This window comes from Spinacia oleracea, chromosome 4 (genome assembly GCF_020520425.1).
Source record: "Spinacia oleracea cultivar Varoflay chromosome 4, BTI_SOV_V1, whole genome shotgun sequence".
Taxonomy (NCBI): domain Eukaryota; kingdom Viridiplantae; phylum Streptophyta; class Magnoliopsida; order Caryophyllales; family Amaranthaceae; genus Spinacia; species Spinacia oleracea.
In genome coordinates, this window is record NC_079490.1 from 24,503,182 (window position 1) to 24,524,647 (window position 21,466).

The following is a 21,466-nucleotide window of genomic DNA, read 5'->3' on the forward strand; positions in this document are numbered from 1 at the left end:
ATCGTCCTAGCTAGCAGAACAAATCAAACAGGGCGACATTGTTTGTCTTCGTTAATATAAAACAAAGAGGGCAAAATAATTTAATTTCCTTATTTGATACTTCGAATTAACAAGGAGGGCGAAACTATTTAATTGCTCCTTTATTGTATTAACAATTAGGGAGAAATTAATAAATTGCCGTATTTGCACTCCCACAAAGCAAAAAATGTTGGTTTCTCCGGCTTCTTCTAATCTTTATCTTCCTTTTTACACTACAAGAATGTATATCTTTAATGACAACCTAATTACGATGTGTCAAAAATCCCGTCACAAAAAGCTTTTGCGACGGGGATAACAACCAAACAAAGACGGGAACAACCGTCGCAAATGTCTTTTACGACGGATTAACGACGGGATTTTCTATTAACAACGACCCTCTTTTATGACGGGTTCGCGACAGGAAACCCGTCGTTAATCAACGATTATTGACCTTTCGCGACGGAATTTTCCGTCGTTAATGGTACAATTTCTTGTAGTGTTAAGCGACTTTATGATCCAAATCAACTTGATTTTTCCATTATCTTCTAACTCTGGATTCAATTTATTTTTTGTTTTTCGTTCTTTGCAAATTTCTTGGAACCCTAGAAATCATCGGTGTGTTCATTATTTCTCCGACGGTATGAATCCTCTTATTCTTTCCCTTAAACTAATTATGTTGAAGGCAATTATTCTGCAATTAGTTGATGTTTTACGTTTTTCTCGATCGAATTTCATGATTCTTACTCCGATTCTTAAAATTTGTTGCGATTTTGTTATTTGATTAATCATTATTAGACTTTGGTGTGGTATGGTTGTGCATTTATAGTTGAGTAGTCATGTGTTGATTATGTCAATCTCATATGGAATTAAGCCAAAGCTGGTACAATTTTGACTGATTATGTTAATACTTAAAATAATTTCGTAAACATGATATCCTCTCCCTCTTTTTTATCTAGGATTTCAAACATTTTTTGTCTAATTTGACCGGAAATAGTATAATTGACATGGAAATTAGACTTTTTTTTTTCCGTTGTCTTTGTTTAATTAAGATTTTCTTTTGTTCTAGTTTCAAATAATCTACGTGTGGTGAGTGTGACCTTACGGTGAACAATTTCCCTAAAAATGACTTAACTCAAAGTTAACTATCTACTCCGTATTTGCGTCACTTTGAAAACTATTTCTCATTATTCGTACCGTCTACGTGGGATCGGTGAAGTGTTATTGTTTTTTCCTTGTCCAGAAGAACCGCTAATTAACAACGTCGTTAGCACTTTTATATAAGGTGATCTATTCTTTGCTTAAAATCGCTAATGGTAATAGCCACTCTAGCTAAAACCGCTAATTGTTTACAAATTTTTTATGTTTCTTAAAAATCAGTGCAAAGCCAAAAAAGTTGGCGGTTATATAATATATGACTTCACTACAAAAAATTGTACTATTAACGACGGGAAATTCCGTCGCGAAAGGCCAATAATCGTTGATTAACGACGGGATTTCCTGTCGTGAATCCGTCATAAAAGGGGGCCGTCGTTAATAGAAATCCCGTCATAAGTTCGTCGTAAACCCGTCGTAAAAGACATTTGCGACGGTTATTCCCGTCATTGTTTGGTTGTTAGCCCCTTCGCAAAAGGCTTTTGCGACGGGATTTTTGACCCGTCGTAATTAGGTTGTCGTTAAAGATACAAATTCTTGTAGTGTAGCTTGTATAGAAATGACCATTAAGGCCCTGTTCTGTTCACCCTATTTCCACTTATTTCAAGAAAAATAAGTTCAGTTAAGTTCAGATAAGATAAGTTCAGGAAAAATAAGGGTTGGCCAAGTACAATTTATAAATAAAATAAGTTTTGATAAGTTCTAATAAGTTCAGATAAATTCAGATAAGTTCAGATAAGTTCAGATAAGATAAGTTCAGAAAAATAAGTGGAAATAGGTGAATAGAACGAAGCCTAAGGGCAACTCTAATGGAAAGTTATAATGTGATGTAGCTAAGTTTGCACATCAAATTTTAGCTACAATTAATTTAAACTACAAAGTTTCACATTGATGGGTTACGTACAATTTGTTATTGTTGACCCTAAAGTTTTGAAGATGACAAAGCAAACTCCTGACAATTGATTAAGTTATGTTGCATAATAGGTTCCGAGATCCTTAGAGGGATAATGCTAAGTTAAGGAGATCCTGAGTTGGATAAACTAAGCAACGTGGAATATAAGCAAGTAATTGATTCATGTCAGACACTACATTGAAGAAATAATCATTAAGCAAGACGAGATCCTTAGGCGAGTTCCTAAGGCGAGATCCTCATATATTATGTGGATCCTTGATGTTCCAGAGAAGGAACAAATTGGGAAGTATTCGAGTGAAGCTTCTAAAGGTGCAACATGAAGACTACAACATATGAGTTTATGTTTTAGGATTTATGTAAGTATTTAATAAAGTTTAAACGTAATTTGGAATGAAAGGGACATAGTATTTTGGTACGTTTTAAATGAAATATATTAACTGTAATTACAAAAGAGTTTTAACTTGGAAAATCTTTTTAATAAATAAAATGAATTTAATTAATAAATGTAAACATAGGATTCTGATTTATTCTCCTTGTTTCTCAAGTAAAAGATTTTCCATGTTCCTTGAAACTCTCCCACGTATTTCTGTTTAAACATGCATTTAGTGTTTTGATTTGGTCTCCCTTGTTTCTCTCCAACTATGCCCATGTTACTGAGCAGTAACTGTTAGTGGGTAGTTGAGGAGAACATGGGTACCCAACCCTAGGTAAAACTCTCCTATAAAAGGAGAAGAGTTTTTGCTTTTCAAAACACACAACTGATCTTTGCAAAATATATCTTAAGAGCTTAAACGTTTTTAAAAGAGAATCAGTTTTCAAAAGAGTGTCCCTTGAGTTCCTTATTACTTTGAGCTTTATTACGTACTAGAGTTTTATATCAAATTGTATTTTGGGTTTAAGTGTTGAGTGATCCTTAATTGACTTAGAGTTAAGTCAAAGAGAAAGAGAGCGATTTAGAGTTAAGTCAAAGAGAAAAGGAGCGACTTAGAGTTAAGTCAAAGAGAAAAGGAGCGACTTAGAGTTAAGTCAGAGAGATAAAGAGGAGCACAGTAATCAAAGGGGATTGCTGTGGGGAACTCGTGTTCGAGAGGAACTCGAGTTAAAGAGTGTATTTGTAATAGAGTTATTGCATTAATACAAAAGAGTAGTGAGGTTCTTCTTGATTAGGGTCAAGAAGGTTCCTCCGTTTTATATCTTTCTTCGCTCATTATTCTCAGTCTCTTTATTGTTTAAATTTCGCAAGAAACTTACCCAAGTTCCTAAGAAACAATTCACCCCCCTCTTGTCAAGTGTTCCTACTGAACTATGAGTTATATTTCCGTATAATATTTAATTTAAACAATTAACTTATTTGATCCAAAATAAATTATTCAACATACGACAAGATTTTGAGGTACCTTCTAAAAATAGGTACAACATTTTGATGCCTTTGAAAGGTAAACAAAAAAAACCACAAGATGTTTTTACATACGACAAGATGTTTTTACAATTCAATGCCTTTGAAAGGTAAACAAAAAAAACCACTCTATTTAGGACATGATCCGAAACAATTAAAAAGAAAGTATGAATAATTCAAACATATTGATGTTGCTTGGGATTCGAGTTAGTAGAGGCAGCATCAAGCTGAGAATTTGCCATGGCAATGCCACCTTGATATGGAACCACAACAGCTTCTGGTGCAGAACAATGACATTTAGCCGAGAAGAAGTAGAAGGAAAGTAGACCTTCGAAACAGGCAACATATACCATCCAGGCAGCCGCTCCAAATAAGTTACGTTTTAAGATATAGCAACGTCCTGTTGAGACGAGAAACTCCTGACGAGAGGTGAGGTATGAACCAGATACAAGCAGAGCAATCCCAGCACCACCACTGATCCTGCAGTAACATATATACAACGACCGTTCATCGTAAGATGAGAGATTGACACGTATAAGAATATTACTTGAAGAGTTGAAGACGATCAAATACTATACATACCACGAAAAAATGAAAGCTAAGATTGCCCCGGAAATTGATTTAGCGTTGGTAATTCTCCGGCGATAAGCAGAGCGAAAAAAAACACTGATAACTATTTGGTGGATAAATGTGACTGCTGCTGCTATGTATCCAAGTATAATTGCTGGAGTTTTTGGGTATTCACATTTACCAGACGTTACAGTAATGTCTGATGCCTGATAATCATAACATGTACACATTTAATTAGTTACGGATTTGAGACTAAGGTTATGAATGCTTATGTTAATTTGTTACGGATTTTCTCACCAAAAACAAAATAGTTTCGGATTTTAGACTAAGATCAAAACTTTTTGGTATGAGACTGATCGAGAGAGGATCCTTAAGAAGCGTGGCCAGGCAAAAGGTCATGGAACCGGATCATATGGCTAGCGTACGTTCATTTAATAATGTCAATAGTAAACACCAACTAAGATCCGTCGTTGAGTGAGAGGGACTTCGAATATGTGACCTATTCTACACATATTGCTTTACTGCATGAATATTGACTCATAATGAATATTTTCTCAGTTTCTATAAGATTGCCTCATTTGACTTTTCCCGGTGTTCGACACCTGACATAAAATAAAAATATCTCAAATTTTACATTTGTAATAATTATAAAAAGTTAATATTCAAAAAATATACATTGAAATAAATCTAACAAAAACTCACGTGAGTATATATATATATTTTTTTAGACAATCTGATTTCATGGTTAATTTTTTTTTAAATGTGATCCAAAAAATTGCAACGGCCAATGTTTTAAAAACGGAGGAGTACATAATAAACTTTAGATGGTATCTTTTCCCTAAACTCATCAAAACTAGATGGAGTAAAATGTTTACCTTGATCTTTGTAGCCCCAGCAACCAAAGCAAGTACGATGGCTGCGGTACCCAGGAAACTCACAGCTAGGTATTCCCACACTTTGGTCTCTCCCATGTTGACTTCTCTTGTCTTTGTGCCGCTCTCTAGTTGCTTTAATTTATATTATTCCTAACTCCCAATTTTTTCAATTCCTTTTATCCTTCTTTCCTTCTCACCATAATATTTAATACGTTGTATTACTATATTTTAAACCAATTACTACTTCGTACGAAGTATTAGTTTAATCACTTGGAATTGAAGAATAAGCCTTTGGTCGGTATATTTGTATATGGTTGTGCTTAAGGTTGACTTGTCAAATATATTGTATACGTGTTCTCTAGTAGTTTTGAATAATTAAGCCAAAGCTAATTAGCTGATTTGACGATTATGTTATTGTTTAGTCAGTAGAATGTATATTACAGATTTTTGAAAACGGCCGCGCGCCTGGCAGTTAATTCTTAACACGATTTATTTTTATCATATTAAATCCATTCTTATGGATGATAATCAGTGTCGAGGCTACAATTACGTCACGAGAATGGGTCCTGTGTAATATTTTCAAATGGGACCCTTAATTCATTACGTTCATTTAATATGCAATTTTTATTAAAAGAACCTTCACTTATAAAAATTTATCGAAATAATAAACATAACAAAAAAAACATTAATAAAAAAATAATTGATTAAGGAATTGAAGGAAGACATGAAGTTGGAGACGAAAGATTTTTTGGAAGTTGGATGATAAATATGGGGAAGAATGGATGAATGTGTGTTTCCATGTCTTTCCTTGTAAGGGGATTTGAACCCCAAAAGGTCTTGCGCACACAAGGTGTACAATAAATTTATTGTACACCAAGATAACTTTTATGCAGTTTTTTGTAACTTTAACCTAATTTTCTGTAACTTTTATATTATAAAATTAAAAAGTTGATAGATAAACATTTTAAAGGGTTAAATGATTAATTTATACTGTTGTTCCTAAGTTTTGGTTGATGACACACACATATTGCAAACTTCCTGATTATGGTTGCTAAATGACTTTGGACAGGTAAATGCCCAAGTTTCTATTAGGATAGGAACTTGAATCAGATGGTGAAGTTCCTGATGTACACTTGGAACAGTCACTGGAGTTCCAGAGCTGGAAGTTGTTTCTGTTCCAGTTTGAAGTCACAAGAGGAGCAACACAGTTACATATCAAGAGTTCCGAATACTCACAAGAACTATTACAGACTCATGGCCACGAGTTCCTTTGTTAGACACAGACACTAGTGGAAAAAGGCTTATTTGCATCCCCGCATTTGCCACGCCATTCTGAACATGTGACGCAAATGACAAATTTTAGCATAAAATTTAGTCATTTGCGTCGCAGCTTTGTTAAACTGCGACGCAAATGACTCTAGGATGCCCCCCAGAGTCATTTGCGTCGCAGATTAGTAAAACTGCGACGCAATTAACTCAATCAAGTGCGTCGCACATTTGCTAATTGTGCGACGCAAATAAGGTTTATTTGCGTCGCACAAATGTGCGACGCAAATGACTTTTAGTCATTTGCGTCGAGAGCTTTTGCCACACACGATGTGCGACGCAAATATGCTTAAAAGTGCGATGCAAATGACCCTTTTTCCACTAGTGAGAGGAACTCATCACTGTTCCTGAGCTGGAACGTCTGAAGCTTCTGAGTTGCAAGTTCCAGACAAAAGGAAGACATAAAAGTCTAGGTAGTCTACTGTACTTAGAATTTTATGTAAATATTAATTTTGCAAAAGATATAAAGGGTACTCAAGGAACTTGTGATTTAATTAGGTCATTTATTTTACTGGATGAAATTTTTATGAAAACATGTAATTAAATAAAAATAATTTTTATTATAAAATAGATTTACGTTTTATGTTATTTTATCAAAACTTATTTTCCTAAAAATTTGCCACAGTTTTTGTAAACAAATAAAATCTGTTGAAGAAAATCTTTTAGGGTTTGATTGAGTCAAACCACTAACTGCCTTGTTGCTGAAACGTGGGAAGTGGTCTTCCCCTTGTTCCTCAAGTCAAGGGACGTGAAGAACAAAGCACTGGCAGTTGGCAGTTGAGGTTTTGAAGGGAACTAACCCTAGGGATAAATCTATAAAAGGGCAAGTATGTTTTCTGGAAAATCACACAAACATTCTAAGAGTTCTTGCTTTCCTAAAAACGTATTGTCAAAGATTTTCTAAAAAACAGTTTGTGTCCTAGTTAATTCAAAATTCCTAAGTGCCCTATATCCACACAAAAGCATCATTAATATCTAGAGTTATCCAAACACGAATTGTATTTTGTATTAGTGAGGATAGAGTTATCCTGTTTAGACTTAGAGTTTAAGTCTGAGAGAGAGAGGTAAAAGAGTTGTAATCAGAGTAGATTACTGTGAGGAACACAAGTTTGAGAGGAACTTGTGTTTGAGAGATTATTGTAATCGAGGTATTACTATAATAAAAGGAATTCTCTTCTTGATTAGTGTCAAGAAGTTTTCACAATTATTGTTATTGTCTTTTCTATTCTCAGTTCCTTAATTGTTTCTAAGTTCCGCAAGAAAATTTACCAAAGTTCCAATTACAATTCACCCCCCCCCCCCTCTTGTGCGTGTTCCTACTGGAATAACAGTTGGTATTAGAGCCAGTACTCACTAAAAACACAGGAAACCCTGTTTGAGTCAAGTTCATGAAAGTATGAACTCACAAGAGAAAGTGGAAGAAGGTTACTCGACACAAAGGCCACCTATGTTCAATGGCAAGTTCTACTCATACTGGAAGAACAGAATGGAGATATTCATCAAAGCTGAAAATTACCAAGTTTGGCGTGTAATTGAAGTTGGAGACTTCGAGGTAACAAAGACCAATGCTGAAAACGAGGTAGTTCCTAAACCAATGTCTGAATTTTCTAAAGAAGACTTTGATAAATATGAGATGAATGCCATGGCTGTCAAAATCTTGCATTGTGGGCTTGGACCTCATGAACACAACAGGGTCATGGGGTGCAAGAACGCAAAACAGATTTGGGAATTACTACAAGTAACCCACGAAGGAACTAATGAAGTTAAGCGTTCCAAAATTGACCTTTTGATATCTAAATATGAAAGATTTGAAATGCTTCCAAAAGAAACTATTCAAGAAATGTTCACTAGATTTACTAACATAACCAATGAATTAGTTTCTCTTGCTAGAATCATTCCCACAGATGAACAGGTAAGAAAAATACTAAGAAGCATGCCAAAAGATGATCGTTGGAGAACAAAGGTCACTGCATTGTTTGAGACCAAGGACTTTACCAAGTTCAACATTGAACAACTTGCTGGTTCCTTGATGACACACGAATTGCATCTTGGAGCTGCTGTTCCTGAGAGCTCTAGAAATCGAGGACTTTCTCTAAAGGCTGAGGAACTCGACGAATCTGAACCAGATGAAGAAGAGGCTGCCATGCTGGTTAGAAGAATGAGAAAGCTCTACAGGAACTTCAAACCAGGAAACCAGAAAGGAAGGAACTTTGCTAAGAAAATCACTAGTTCCAAAACTGAGCAAGGTTGCTTCAAATGTGGAGAAACTGATCATCAAATTCGTGAATGCCCTCTGTGGGAGAACGACAAAACCAGAGGAAAAGGGAAGGAACAGGTCAAGGATCGCTTTAACAAGTCTACCTTCAACAGGCCAAACTTCAAGAAGGCCATGATAGCTGCATGGGGCGAAGCAACAGACTCAGAAGACGATGAGGAACAACCAAATGAAGAAACTGCAAATCTCTGCCTTATGGCTAGAACAGAAGGAACTGATCAAGTTCCATCAGAAGAAGTAAGTTCCTCCACTCTTCAGTGCCTTTCAAAGTCAAAACTAATTGAACTGTTGCTAGAAACTCTAGATGATTACAAAAAGCTAAGTATGTTAAAAGCACAAAGTGATAGAGCCTTGGAACTCAGTAAAGACCATATAAATTATCTGAACAATATTAGATCTGATGTTCAAGGCAGGTTCTTTGAATTACTAGATAGAAATACCTCTATTAATGAGTCTTTCGAGAAAATTAGAAATAAAAACATCCTTCTACAAGTACAACTCAGTCAATATAAGATGTTTAATCTAAGTTTAGATCCTACAAAATCCTTGGAGATCAACATGGGAGTTTTTAACATCGACTTAGAAAATTTAAACAAAGATCTGATCACCACAAAGGAACAGAAAGAGAAACTAGAAAGGGAACTAGCCATGGCCAGGGCACAGAGACAACCACCTAAAGTTCCTCCCAAATGGATTGAGAATGCTCAATCTAAGAGAACAGAAGGATTGGGCTTTAATCATAAAACTAGTCATAAGAAAAAGTATGTGGATCTTCCTAGTGTAAAAGTCTGTTTCTCATGTGGAAGTGGAAGTCATGTAAGTACTGAGTGTTCCAAGATGAAGGAACAGGATCAAAGAAACATAAAGTATGTAAAGCAAAAATGGGTCAAGAAGTCAGAAGTTGTAGTTGAAAAGGAACTCGAGGAAACCCGAGTTCCTGTAACTAACCTTTGATCTCTTTACAGATTCTAGTGAAGGGGAACAGCTCGTGGTATCTCGACATCGGGTGTTCCAAACACATGACAGGAGACAAATTTAAATTCCTCTCACTAGAAGCCTACAATGGAGGAACTGTGACCTTTGGAGACAACATGAAAGGAGAAATTGTTGGAATTGGAAAAGTTGGAAGGTCAAGTTCCTATGCCATTGAAAATGTATTTTTAGTCGAGGGTTTAATGCACAGTCTACTAAGCATTTCTCAATTTTGTGACAAAGGAAACTCTGTAAGTTTTACTTCTGAAAATTGTCAAATCATCAATAATAACACTGGGAAGGTTATTTTGGAAGGAACTCGTAAAGGGAACACATATTATGTGGATCTCAATACAGTTCCCAGGAACAATTTAACCTGCCTCAGTGCCTTTGAAGAAGATTCCCTACTATGGCACAGGAGGTTTGGACATGCTAGTTTCTCCCTGCTTGACAAACTAAGATCAAAGGAACTGGTTCGAGGACTCCCCTCAATCAAGTTCCTAACTGATAAAGTGTGTGATGCATGTGCAAAAGGCAAGCATGTCCGAAGTTCCTTTAAGTCTAAGAAATTGGTAAGTACCACAAAACCATTGGAACTCATCCATATGGACTTATGTGGCCCAATGAGAATTCAAAGCAGAAGTGGAAAAAAATATGTATTAGTTATTGTTGATGATTACTCTCGCTTTACTTGGGTCATTTTTCTAACAAGCAAGGATGAAACGTTTGATGAGTTTGTTGCATTTTCAAAGAAAATTCAGAAAACCACAGGTCATCAACTGATCCATATAAGATCTGATAATGGAACAAAATTTGAAAATTACAAATTCGATGAATACTGCAAGGAACAAGGTATGGATCACAATTTCTCAGCTCTCAGAACTCCACAACAAAATGGAGTTGTTGAGAGGAAAAATAGAACCTTAGAGGACATGGCAAGAACCATGTTAATAGCCAGTTCCCTGCCTAGGAACTTCTGGGCTGAAGCAGTCAATACAGCTTGTTATATTATAAATAGAGTTATGATTCGAGCAATCCTAAACAAAACCCCCTATGAGCTACTAAAAGGTATAAAACCCAACATCTCTTACTTTAGAGCCTTTGGTAGCAAATGTTTTGTCCACAACAATGGAAAAAGGAACTTGGGGAAGTTTGATGAAAGAAGTGATGAGGCAGTGTTCCTAGGATATGCCTTAAATAGCAAAGCTTACAGAGTTTACAACAAAAGGTCTATGTGTGTTGAGGAAAGTGTACATATAATATTTGATGAATCTAACAAAACTGATATAGTACAGGAACAAGAACATTTCGAGATTGGTTTATCTCGTGCTGCAGAAAATGATGAGGAGTTCCAACCAAGCAAACACACAGCCAGAGGAACTGCTCAACAAAATCAAGAAGTTCCCGTACTAGTGGAACAAGAAGAAATCCAAGAAGATCCAGAAACAACACCAGAACCAGAGGAACCCCACAATGACCAACAGGGAACTCAGGTCATAGAAGGAACTGACGAAAATGCCACAACACCAGTAGCTCAGTTTCAACCTAAACCTTGGAAGCATCAAAAGTCTCACCCAATGGAACTCATTATGAGTGACATCAGAAAAGGAACTCAGACAAGGTCACAACTAAGGAACTTTTGTGCATTCCACGCGTTCCTCTCCATATTTGAGCCAAGAAATCACATTGAGGCTCTGGAGGACGCTGACTGGATCATAGCCATGCAAGAAGAATTAAATGAATTCAAAAGAAACAAGGTATGGCACTTGGAACCCAAACCAAAGCACCAGAAGGTGATAGGGCTGAAATGGGTGTTCCGGAACAAGAAAGATGAACATGCAACAATCATAAGAAACAAAGCAAGGTTAGTGGTCAAAGGTTATAACCAACAGGAAGGTATTGACTTTGAAGAAACATTTGCACCTGTTGCTAGATTAGAAGCCATTAGAATCTTAATTGCTTTTGCTGCTTTCATGGGTTTTAAACTTTATCAAATGGATGTTAAATGTGCTTTCTTAAACGGTTTCTTAGAGGAAGATGTTTATGTGGAACAGCCCCATGGATTTGAAAATCCCGAATTTCCAAATCATATTTACAAATTAGATAAGGCTCTCTATGGACTAAAACAAGCCCCTAGATCTTGGTACGAGAGATTATCAAAGTTCCTCCTTCAAAATGATTTTAAAAGAGGTAGAATAGACAAAACTTTATTCTTAAAATCTAGAGGAACTGACTTGTTAGTAGTTCAAATTTATGTTGATGATATATTATTTGGAGCAACTAATGAGAATTTGTGCAAGGATTTTGCAAACTTGATGAGCAGTGAATTTGAAATGAGCATGATGGGGGAACTCAACTTCTTCCTTGGTTTACAAATCAAGCAAACCGAGGAAGGAATCATGATACACCAACAAAAGTATGTGAAGGAACTCCTAAAGAAATATGAGCTAGAATCAGCCAAAGTAAACCACACTCCCATGGGAACAGCTACCAGATTAGACACTGATCCAAATGGGAAAAGTGTGAATCAAACGAAATACAGAGGTATGATTGGATCACTAATATATTTAACAGCCAGTAGACCTGACATTTCGTTTAGTGTAGGACTATGTGCAAGATTTCAATCCAATCCAAAGGAGTCCCATCTAACTGCTGTGAAAAGAATACTAAGATATCTCAAAGGAACTGATGACCTATGCCTATACTATCCAAGAAGTGGATCATTCAAGCTAAAAGGATATGCTTGAAGGAAATAATGCCCTTGGTCCAAGTATGCATTCTATGTTAAGTCTAATAAATGCGGTTCAGTATTAATTAACAAGTTAATAATTCAGTGAGATCAAGTGAGCTGAATGCCTAGCTAGAGGCCGCTTCAGTTCAAGTGGAATTAATTAATCCACAGCTTACTCTTGACCGAACCCGTAGGGTCACACAAATAGTACGTAAATGGATCAAGTATTTAATGGCATTAGATACTCCATCTATGGATATTCGGAATCGACGGATCTTGGTTTCAGTGGGAGCTGAGATCGTCACAGGCAAGAAATGAATACTCCGGAAACGATGATATTGCCGGAAATGGAAATATGGATCGTATCGGAAATATAAATATTATCCAAGTCGTAGATGTTGCCGGAAACGGAAACATGGTACGTATCGGAAAATATTATCGGAAAATGGAAATATTGCCAGAATCGGAAATATTGCCGGAAACGGAAATATTGTCAGAATCGGAAATATTATCGGAATCGGAAAATAATTCCGGAAACGGAAATATTAAATATTTGTTCGAAACGGAAATTGATTCCGGAATCGGAAATATTAAATATTGTTCGTATCGGAAATGAATTCCGGAATCGGGAATTTAATCGGAAGCGTATCGTACGAATTAGCATCGGACGAGGCCCGCTTGACGAAGGCCCAGCTCGAAGCCAGGCCGTCGCCCAGCGAGCCAACGCACACCAGCGCACGCCAAGCCTCGACCAGGCCCAGCGCAAGGCCAGGCCCAGCCAAGGCCTTGGGCGCGCGCGCGCGGAGCGCAGCAATGGGCCGAGCGCTGTGCGCCTAGCGTGGGCCGCAAGGCTTGCGCGGGTGTACGGTGCTCGTGCATTGCTTGTGCGGGAATCCTGAAGCAATCAGGATTCGAAGTGTGATTAAATCCTAAAACTATTAGATAATGATTATTTAATTAGAGTCCTAGTAGGGTTATAATTAAATAAATTAGTATCCTAATAGGATTCCAAAACCCTTTCCATAACTCTATAAATACGTGCCTAGGGTCACATATTTTAACAGATTATTCAAGTATTCAAAGTGAGTTTTTGAGAGAAAATTCAGACACATTTCTTACCTAAGAGTGCCGAAAATCTTTAGTACCTTAAGGGCGATTCTAGTTGGTCAATCTTAAGGCGGATCCGGACGTGCTGTGGACTATCTACGGAGGGACGACACTTGGAGTCCTAAAGACTTGTTCTTGTTCGGTTCGGGCGCAGCTAGGGAAGGCACGCAACAAAGAGTATGCATCTAAACTATGCTATATGATTATGTGTAAATAATATGTATTCCTGGCTAAATGGTTTTTCCGCATGATTTATGAATTGTCATATGTATCATAACCTAACAGTGGTATCAGAGCCCCTTATTATTTTCATAATCTAAATTGCATGAACATGGTTAAATATTACAAATTTGCATGAATTAAAAGGGGTGATTAATTTTCGTAATTGTTAATTAATTGCAAATTGCGTTTATTTAATTATACGTACGCAGTTTTTCGGCAGTTTCTTCGTTACTCATCCAAATCGAGTGATTTTTGTGTCAATTCCGCATGTAAAAGGCATTCTAAAATTTTGACAAAAATAATATTTTTTTGCCGAACCCAGAATTCTCAAATTCGAAACCTAACTATGACTTTTCGAAGGTTTTAGTTTTTCGAATGCAAAATTTCGTAAATTTAAGATGTTAAATTAAATATTTGCGATTCTTGTTGATAAATCTTGAATTTTTGATTGACCTACTGTATATGTTTAACAAGTTTGAATGCCTATCCTTGTTAATTATGCAATCTAATTTGTAATTATGATTAATTTGTTGAAAATTAGAATAATTTAGAATTAATTTGATTTTCATAATTAATTATAATTTAATTAGAAACCTATGATTAAAAACCACCATAAAAATTGTAAATTTATGATAAATTTTAAATTTTTATGACCTAGGCTTGAATCCATAATAATCGGAAATCAATTGAATAATAAATTTTCGATTTTTTCGTCCTAAAATTATGAAATTAATATTATTTATTAATTTGTCATTAATTTTAAATATAAATTTTAAATTTTTTATGCGATTCGTACATATAACTTGCACGCACAAAGCAATGGACGCTTCGTGTTACCCTTAAGGGGTGTTGTATAGTGCGGGCATGCGACGACGAGCAAGGGAGCTCGTCGCCCGTGCGGCACGAATGCAATGAGCAGGGGCATGGTGCACGAGCACAAGGCAGTAGCCCTGCCTTGTGTCGTGGGCCACGAGCTATGGACGAATGGGCATGGGCGAAGGCAAGGCACGGCAGTCGCGTGTGGGCAGCAAGCGAGCTGCGCCACAACGCGCACTGCCTCGCGCAAGCGCGCGCAGCCTCGCGCGTAGCGAGCGCAAGCTCGCGTGCCACGAGCGCTGCGCCCAGCGTCGATCGCGCGCAGCGAGCAATTGCTCGCGCACAGCGAGCGATGGCTCGCGCACAGCGAGCGATGGCTCGCGCACAGCGAGCGATGGCTCGCGTGCATCGAGCGCTGGAGCGCGCGCAGCGAGCGCTGGCGAGCGCGCACAGCGAGCGATGGCTCGCGTGCATCGAGCGCTGGCGCGCGCGCAGCGAGCACCACTTGTGCGATGGCTTGCGATGGAAGATGCAGCAGCTATGCGACGAGCGCATGGGCTGCGCGCACATGGCCAGCGATGGCTGTGTGCGTGTGGCCCATGGGCGTGCGATGCGTAGGGTGTTTGCGTTGCGATTAGATCGTTTTGAATGTTTAATTTGAAATTTTTCAGTTTACGTAATTTTAATTAATTTTAAAATTAATAATTTAAATTATTTTCTTGGATTTTAATTTTGAATATTGTAATTATAATAAATTTTATTTATTCTAATTATTTTACTAAAATTAAAATCATGAATTAATTTAAATACGACTGAAATTAAATTAAACTTTTTGGATTCAATTATAAATTCATATGAGCTTTAAATTTTAATTAAATTTGTATGTTTCCGGTTAGACTAGAAATACATTTTTGTGTTTAAAATTAGTAAAGCATATAAATTTATTGGTTTAAGTGGGAGCGCTTTTTAGTCATAAACTCTTGATTAGGTCTACGAATCCTTAAGGTTAAAACAACTTGATTAGAATTAATAAGGACTGAATAATTGGTAGATTATTGGTGCCCTTGATTAATTGCTGCAAATGTTTACGTGATGCATAATGTGTTTTACTAACCAGCTATGTGGGCCATTCATGATAATGAATGGGTGAATGGTATATATTGTATATGTACTGTTTTGCAGGTTATGAAGTGACTAGTATGGCCCAAATAGGATAGAAAATATGGTCTGCGTACCATTAATTTGAATGTAATTGGTCTAAAGTACCAAAGTTGTTTTTCAATTCAAATATGGTCTGCGTACCATCAAATAGTTGTAATTAGTTTTAATTATAGCTTATCCTATTTGAAGAAAATGGTGCCTCCCACGGAGATTTTCAAGACGGACTTTGAAGTCAAAGCTTCAAGATGAAGTCGGGCCATACTAGATCACCTTTATCTTATGCATGCTTTAAGTTATTTATTGCTTTAAATATGTCTTAATTATGCATAAGATTATGGCTTGATTATGTTGCATGATTAAGGATTTTAGTTCACTTAAAATCTAACCAACATAGTAAGAGCCTTAAGTTCCAAACTTAAAAATTGAGTAAAAAGGTGCCATGCCAAAATATACACTTGCTTGGATAACCTTTACATCAATCTAGTAATAGTTTTCGCTCAGCGAGGTGTTACTTATTGGTCCTAAAGGGGCAAGGTACACAAATAATTGTGAGTACATGTTAGTTTTGGTGAAACTCAACGATATAAGTAAGGAGTCCTTTTATGTCGTGGCAAAATCGATAGGTTTACCTAATAAGTTCTTAGACGTACCTATCAACCAAGAATAGTTTCTAGACTATTAGCAAAAGGCTTTTGCTTACCTAAGATGTTCTAGGATTAAGTCGACAAACTGTGCTTAGTTCTTCAATGATTTTAGGATCTTGGAATCATTTTATTCACACCTGCCGGAATAAATAACTTGAATAAAATGCTTAATAAACATTGAATTATGCATGTATGCTAGGATTTAAGTTTATTAAGAGAAACTGTGAATGGTTATTTATTTGTTTATTCTTTTCAATTGTAGTTTTTAATATGGCAAACAACAATCAAAACATCATCATGGGTTCTGAGCTTATGGTCAAGCTGAACCTGGCAAATTTTCTTGAATGGGAAGCTAAGCTAGTTGAAATAGTCAAACTCAATGGACTTGAGTATGTACTATCACATCCCATGCCAAGCTACTATGCCAGAGACATGACCCCTGAGAGATTTTACGCCTGGGATGCGGATCTCAAAAAGGTTATGAGTCTCATGCTGAACAATATCCCTGATGATTGGGCTAGAAGGTTTGTAGCCTATGAACCTTTTACGCTCATCAAGAATCTGAGGGATATCTGTCGTGGAAGCACGGAGGACAGGGACCTGAACGTCCATGAGTTGATTGAATCAATGTCTGGTCTAAAGGTTAGTTCTCCCAACAGGTGTTATAGGATGGAGGTCCAAGAAACACATGTTCAGCTCCTTCGCACTAAACAGAGGGTAGGCGTCCTACTGAGGTTCCATGTGGATCTTATGCGTTCATACTTTGATCGCCTAAGTCTACTAGGAACACCAATAAGCGAAAGGATGGCAGTCTCTATCTTGATCAATTCACTACACAGTGGGTTTGGTCGCTTCAAGCAACTATACCTAAGTGAACCAAGAGAAGAAACAGTTGCAGAATTTGTTCACCTTGTCAGAAAGGCTGAAATAATACTGGACTGTGAAGCCAAAGATTTACTCAAGGCTAGAAGGAGACCGTTCAAGAAAGGTGGAAAGTCCAAGGGCAATGCTAAATCAAAGCAGGATAAGTCCACATCAAGCTGTCTTTATTGTGATGGAATAAGCCATTACAAAAAAAGAATGTCCAAAGCTAAAGGAAGATCAGAAGAACGGAACAGTCGTTCCATCTTCAGGTATTTTCGTTATAGACTGTATACTTGCTAATTCAACTTCTTGGGTATTAGATACAGGTTGTGGCTCACACTTATGTTCCAATCCACAGGGACTAAGAAGAAGTAGAAAGTTAAGCAAGGGTGAAGTCGACCTACGAGTGGGAAATGGAGCACGGATTGCTGCATTAGCTGTAGGAACTTACTATTTTTCGTTGCCCTCCGGGCTAGTTTTGGAACTGGAAGAATGTTTCCATGTTCCAAGTCTTACTAAAAACATCATTTCAGTTTCTTGCTTAGATGCTAAGGGATTTTCCTTTTTAATAAAAGACAATAGTTGTTCGTTTTATTTTAAAGAGATGTTTTATGGATCTGCTAGATTAGTCAATGGACTTTATTTATTAGATCACGACAAACAAGTATATAACATAAATACCAAAAAGGCCAAAAAGGATGATTCAGATCTCACCTATCTGTGGCATTGTCGATTAGGCCATATAAACTTGAAACGCTTAGAAAGACTTCAAAAGGAAGTAATTCTAGAACCATTTGACTTAGAGGATTATGGTAAATGCGAATCATGTTTACTTGGCAAAATGACAAAGCAACCTTTCTCTAAAGTTGGAGAAAGAGCAAATGAACTATTGGGTTTAATCCATACAGATGTATGTGGACCAATGAGTACAAATGCTAGAGGTGGTTTCAGCTACTTTATCACTTTTACTGATGACTTCAGTAGGTATGGTTATGTCTACCTAATGAAGCATAAGTCTGAATCCTTTGACAAATTCAAGGAATTTCAGAGTGAAGTAGAGAATCAATTAGGCAAGAAGATTAAGGCACTGCGGTCTGATAGAGGCGGTGAATATCTGAGCTATGAATTTGATGACCATCTGAAAGAATGTGGAATTCTATCAGAATTGACTCCTCCTGGAACACCACAATGGAACGGTGTGTCAGAACGGAGGAACAGAACCTTGCTAGACATGGTCAGGTCAATGATGGGTCAGGCCGAACTTCCATTAGAATTTTGGGGACATGCACTAAATACAGCTGCACTCACTATAAATAGAGCTCCGTCTAAAGCTGTCGAAAAGACTCCATACGAATTATGGTTTGGAAAGCCTCCAAATGTGTCTTTTCTTAAGATTTGGGGATGTGAAGTATACGTCAAACGATTAATTTCAGACAAACTTCATCCAAAATCTGACAAATGTATCCTTGTGGGCTATCCAAAGGAAACAAAGGGGTATTACTTCTACAATACATCTGAGAACAAGGTGTTTGTTGCTCGAGATGGTGTCTTTTTGGAGAAAGATCACATTTCCAAAATGACAAGTGGGAGAAAATTAGACCTCGAAGAAATTCGAGTCGAACAACAAACTCTAGAGAATGCTCAAGATGACATTCAGGATGAAACTCAGAGATCTTTAGAAGAATCTGGTGAGAATCATGGTCAAACTAGAAATGTTACCCCGCATAGATCGCAAAGATATAGATCTCAACCGGAAAGGTACTTAGGTATTTTGACGAACGAGAGCTATGACGTTCTATTACTTGAAAGTGATGAACCTGCGACTTACAAACAAGCTATGACGAGCCCTAGCTCCAAGCAATGGCAAGAAGCCATGCAATCTGAATTAGACTCCATGTCTGAAAACCAAGTATGGGAATTGGTCGATTTGCCAGATGGCTACCAAGCCATTGGAAGCAAATGGGTTTTCAAACTGAAAAAGGACAAGGATGGGAAACTTGAAGTTTTCAAAGCTAGATTGGTTGCAAAAGGTTACAGGCAAGTCCACGGTGTGGATTATGATGAAACCTTTTCACCAGTTGCAATGCTAAAGTCTATTCGGATAATGTTAGCAATCGCTGCATATTACGATTACGAAATATGGCAGATGGATGTCAAAACTGCTTTCTTAAACGGCGTTTTAACAGAAACTGTGTTTATGACACAGCCTGAAGGTTTTGAGGATCCAAAGAATGCTAAAAAGGTATGCAAGCTAAAGAAGTCAATCTACGGATTGAAGCAGGCATCCAGGAGCTGGAATATGCGTTTTGATGAAGCAGTCAGTGACTTTGGTTTCATCAAGAACGCAGACGAATCTTGTGTATACAAGAAAGTCAGTGGGAGAAAAATTGCTTTCCTAGTATTATATGTCGACGACATATTACTTATAGGAAATGACATTCCTATGTTGAACTCTGTCAAGATTTGGCTTGGGAAATGTTTTTCGATGAAAGATCTAGGAGAAGCACAGTACATATTGGGCATCAAGATTTACAGAGATAGATCTAAAAGGATGATTGGACTTAGTCAAAGCACTTATATCAATAAGGTGCTTGATAGGTTCAAGATGGCAGACTCCAAGCGAGGCTACCTACCCATGTCTCATGGAATGACTCTAAGCAAGACTCAGTGCCCAAAAACACTTGATGAGCGTAGACGAATGAATGGGATTCCATATGCATCATTGATTGGTTCAATAATGTATGCTATGATATGTACACGCCCGGATGTTGCGTATGCACTCAGTGCTACGAGCAGATACCAGTCAGACCCAGGAGAGGCGCATTGGACTGCTGCCAAGAACATTCTAAAGTACCTGAAAAGGCACAAAGATGACTTCCTGGTCTATGGTGGAGATGATGAATTAATTGTTAAAGGCTATACGGACGCAAGTTTCCAAACCGACAAAGATGATTTCAGATCACAGTCTGGGTTTGTCTTCTGCCTCAACGGAGGAGCAGTAAGCTGGAAAAGTGCTAAGCAAAGCACCATTGCGGATTCTACAACTGAAGCGGAGTACATTGCTGCACATGAAGCAGCAAAGGAAGCTATATGGCTAAGAAAGTTCATAGGTGAACTTGGTGTAGTCCCCTCCATTAAAGGACCAATAGCCCTGTATTGTGATAATAACGGAGCTATTGCACAGGCAAAGGAGCCTAGACACCACCAGAGAGTCAAGCATGTACTTCGTAGATTTCACCTTCTACGAGAGTTCGTTGAAAGAAAAGAAGTCGAGATAAGCAAAATTGGAACTGATGACAACATATCAGATCCATTGACTAAACCTCTGCCGCAGGCGAAGCACAACTCGCACACTGCAGCTATGGGAATCAAGCATATTGGAGAATGGCTTTGATGTCTCTGTTTAATGTTTTAAAGTTTTAGAGTTTAAATCTTTGTAAAACATTATTGGTTAATCATTCACAATAAATGAAAAGAATTCATTTTTCCCATTTAATTTGTGGTTTATTAAATGATGAGTCCCTTCAATTTGACGATATATTCAAGATAGACTGTCAGGACTAGTCCTGTGACTAAGAAATGTCTATCAAGTGAACTTGAATGTCAAAGGTTGAAAATGGTCCCTAGTCGGAGTTTTCTATAAAATTGGACGCATAGAAAACGTTAGACGATTAGAATGCAAGATGACCAGTAGTTCTGTTTCTTTAACTATGTGGACATGGCAATGTCATAATCATTTTCATAGATACTTACTTTGGGAAGACTAGTATCGGACAAGACCTATGAAACTTTACTGTAAGAGATGAAAATCTGTCATAAGTAAATTTCATTAAAATTATTAGACACTAAATCCTCAATACCTGAGTGATTTGAGATTACTTGTTTGAGAACTGGTTGCTTTGACGTTGACCAACCGTCGCACCGTAAAAGGAGGCTATAAAGGCAACGCTCAGGTAATCACCTATCAAACGAAGTCTAATCTCAAGATCGCAAGATTGGGATTGTCCTCCCATAAATCGGGATGAGATGCTTAAAAGTTGTACAAGGCCACTCGGAGAGCTAGAAACTGTGAAATGCATGGCCGTGCTCGGATGAATCATAGGCTATGATTATCTGTTTATTTGATCAGTTGAACTCTGAAACCGAGAAACACCTATGGACATAATAAGGATGACAACTCTTACCTTATGTTCAAGAGCAAGCTTCGAGCGACAAAGGAATTAGGAAATGCACACTTGTCCCTAAGGACAAGTGGGAGACTGAAGGAAATAATGCCCTTGGTCCAAGTATGCATTCTATGTTAAGTCTAATAAATGCGGTTCAGTATTAATTAACAAGTTAATAATTCAGTGAGATCAAGTGAGCTGAATGCCTAGCTAGAGGCCGCTTCAGTTCAAGTGGAATTAATTAATCCACAGCTTACT

The 21,466-nt window shown here is 37.4% G+C and overlaps 1 protein-coding gene across 1 annotated transcript; it reads right to left on the reverse strand.

Annotated features, from left to right (window-relative positions):
• Positions 1–3,442: 3,442 nt before the first annotated feature.
• Positions 3,443–5,077, reverse strand: LOC110789633 (uncharacterized). Its single transcript, XM_021994331.2, has 3 exons — positions 4,925–5,077; positions 4,062–4,255; positions 3,443–3,959 (listed from the first exon to the last, which is right to left on the reverse strand). The coding sequence occupies exons 1-3, from the start codon at positions 5,018–5,020 to the stop codon at positions 3,656–3,658; spliced, it is 594 nt and encodes a 197-aa protein (XP_021850023.1). The 5' UTR covers positions 5,021–5,077; the 3' UTR covers positions 3,443–3,655.
• Positions 5,078–21,466: the final 16,389 nt, after the last annotated feature.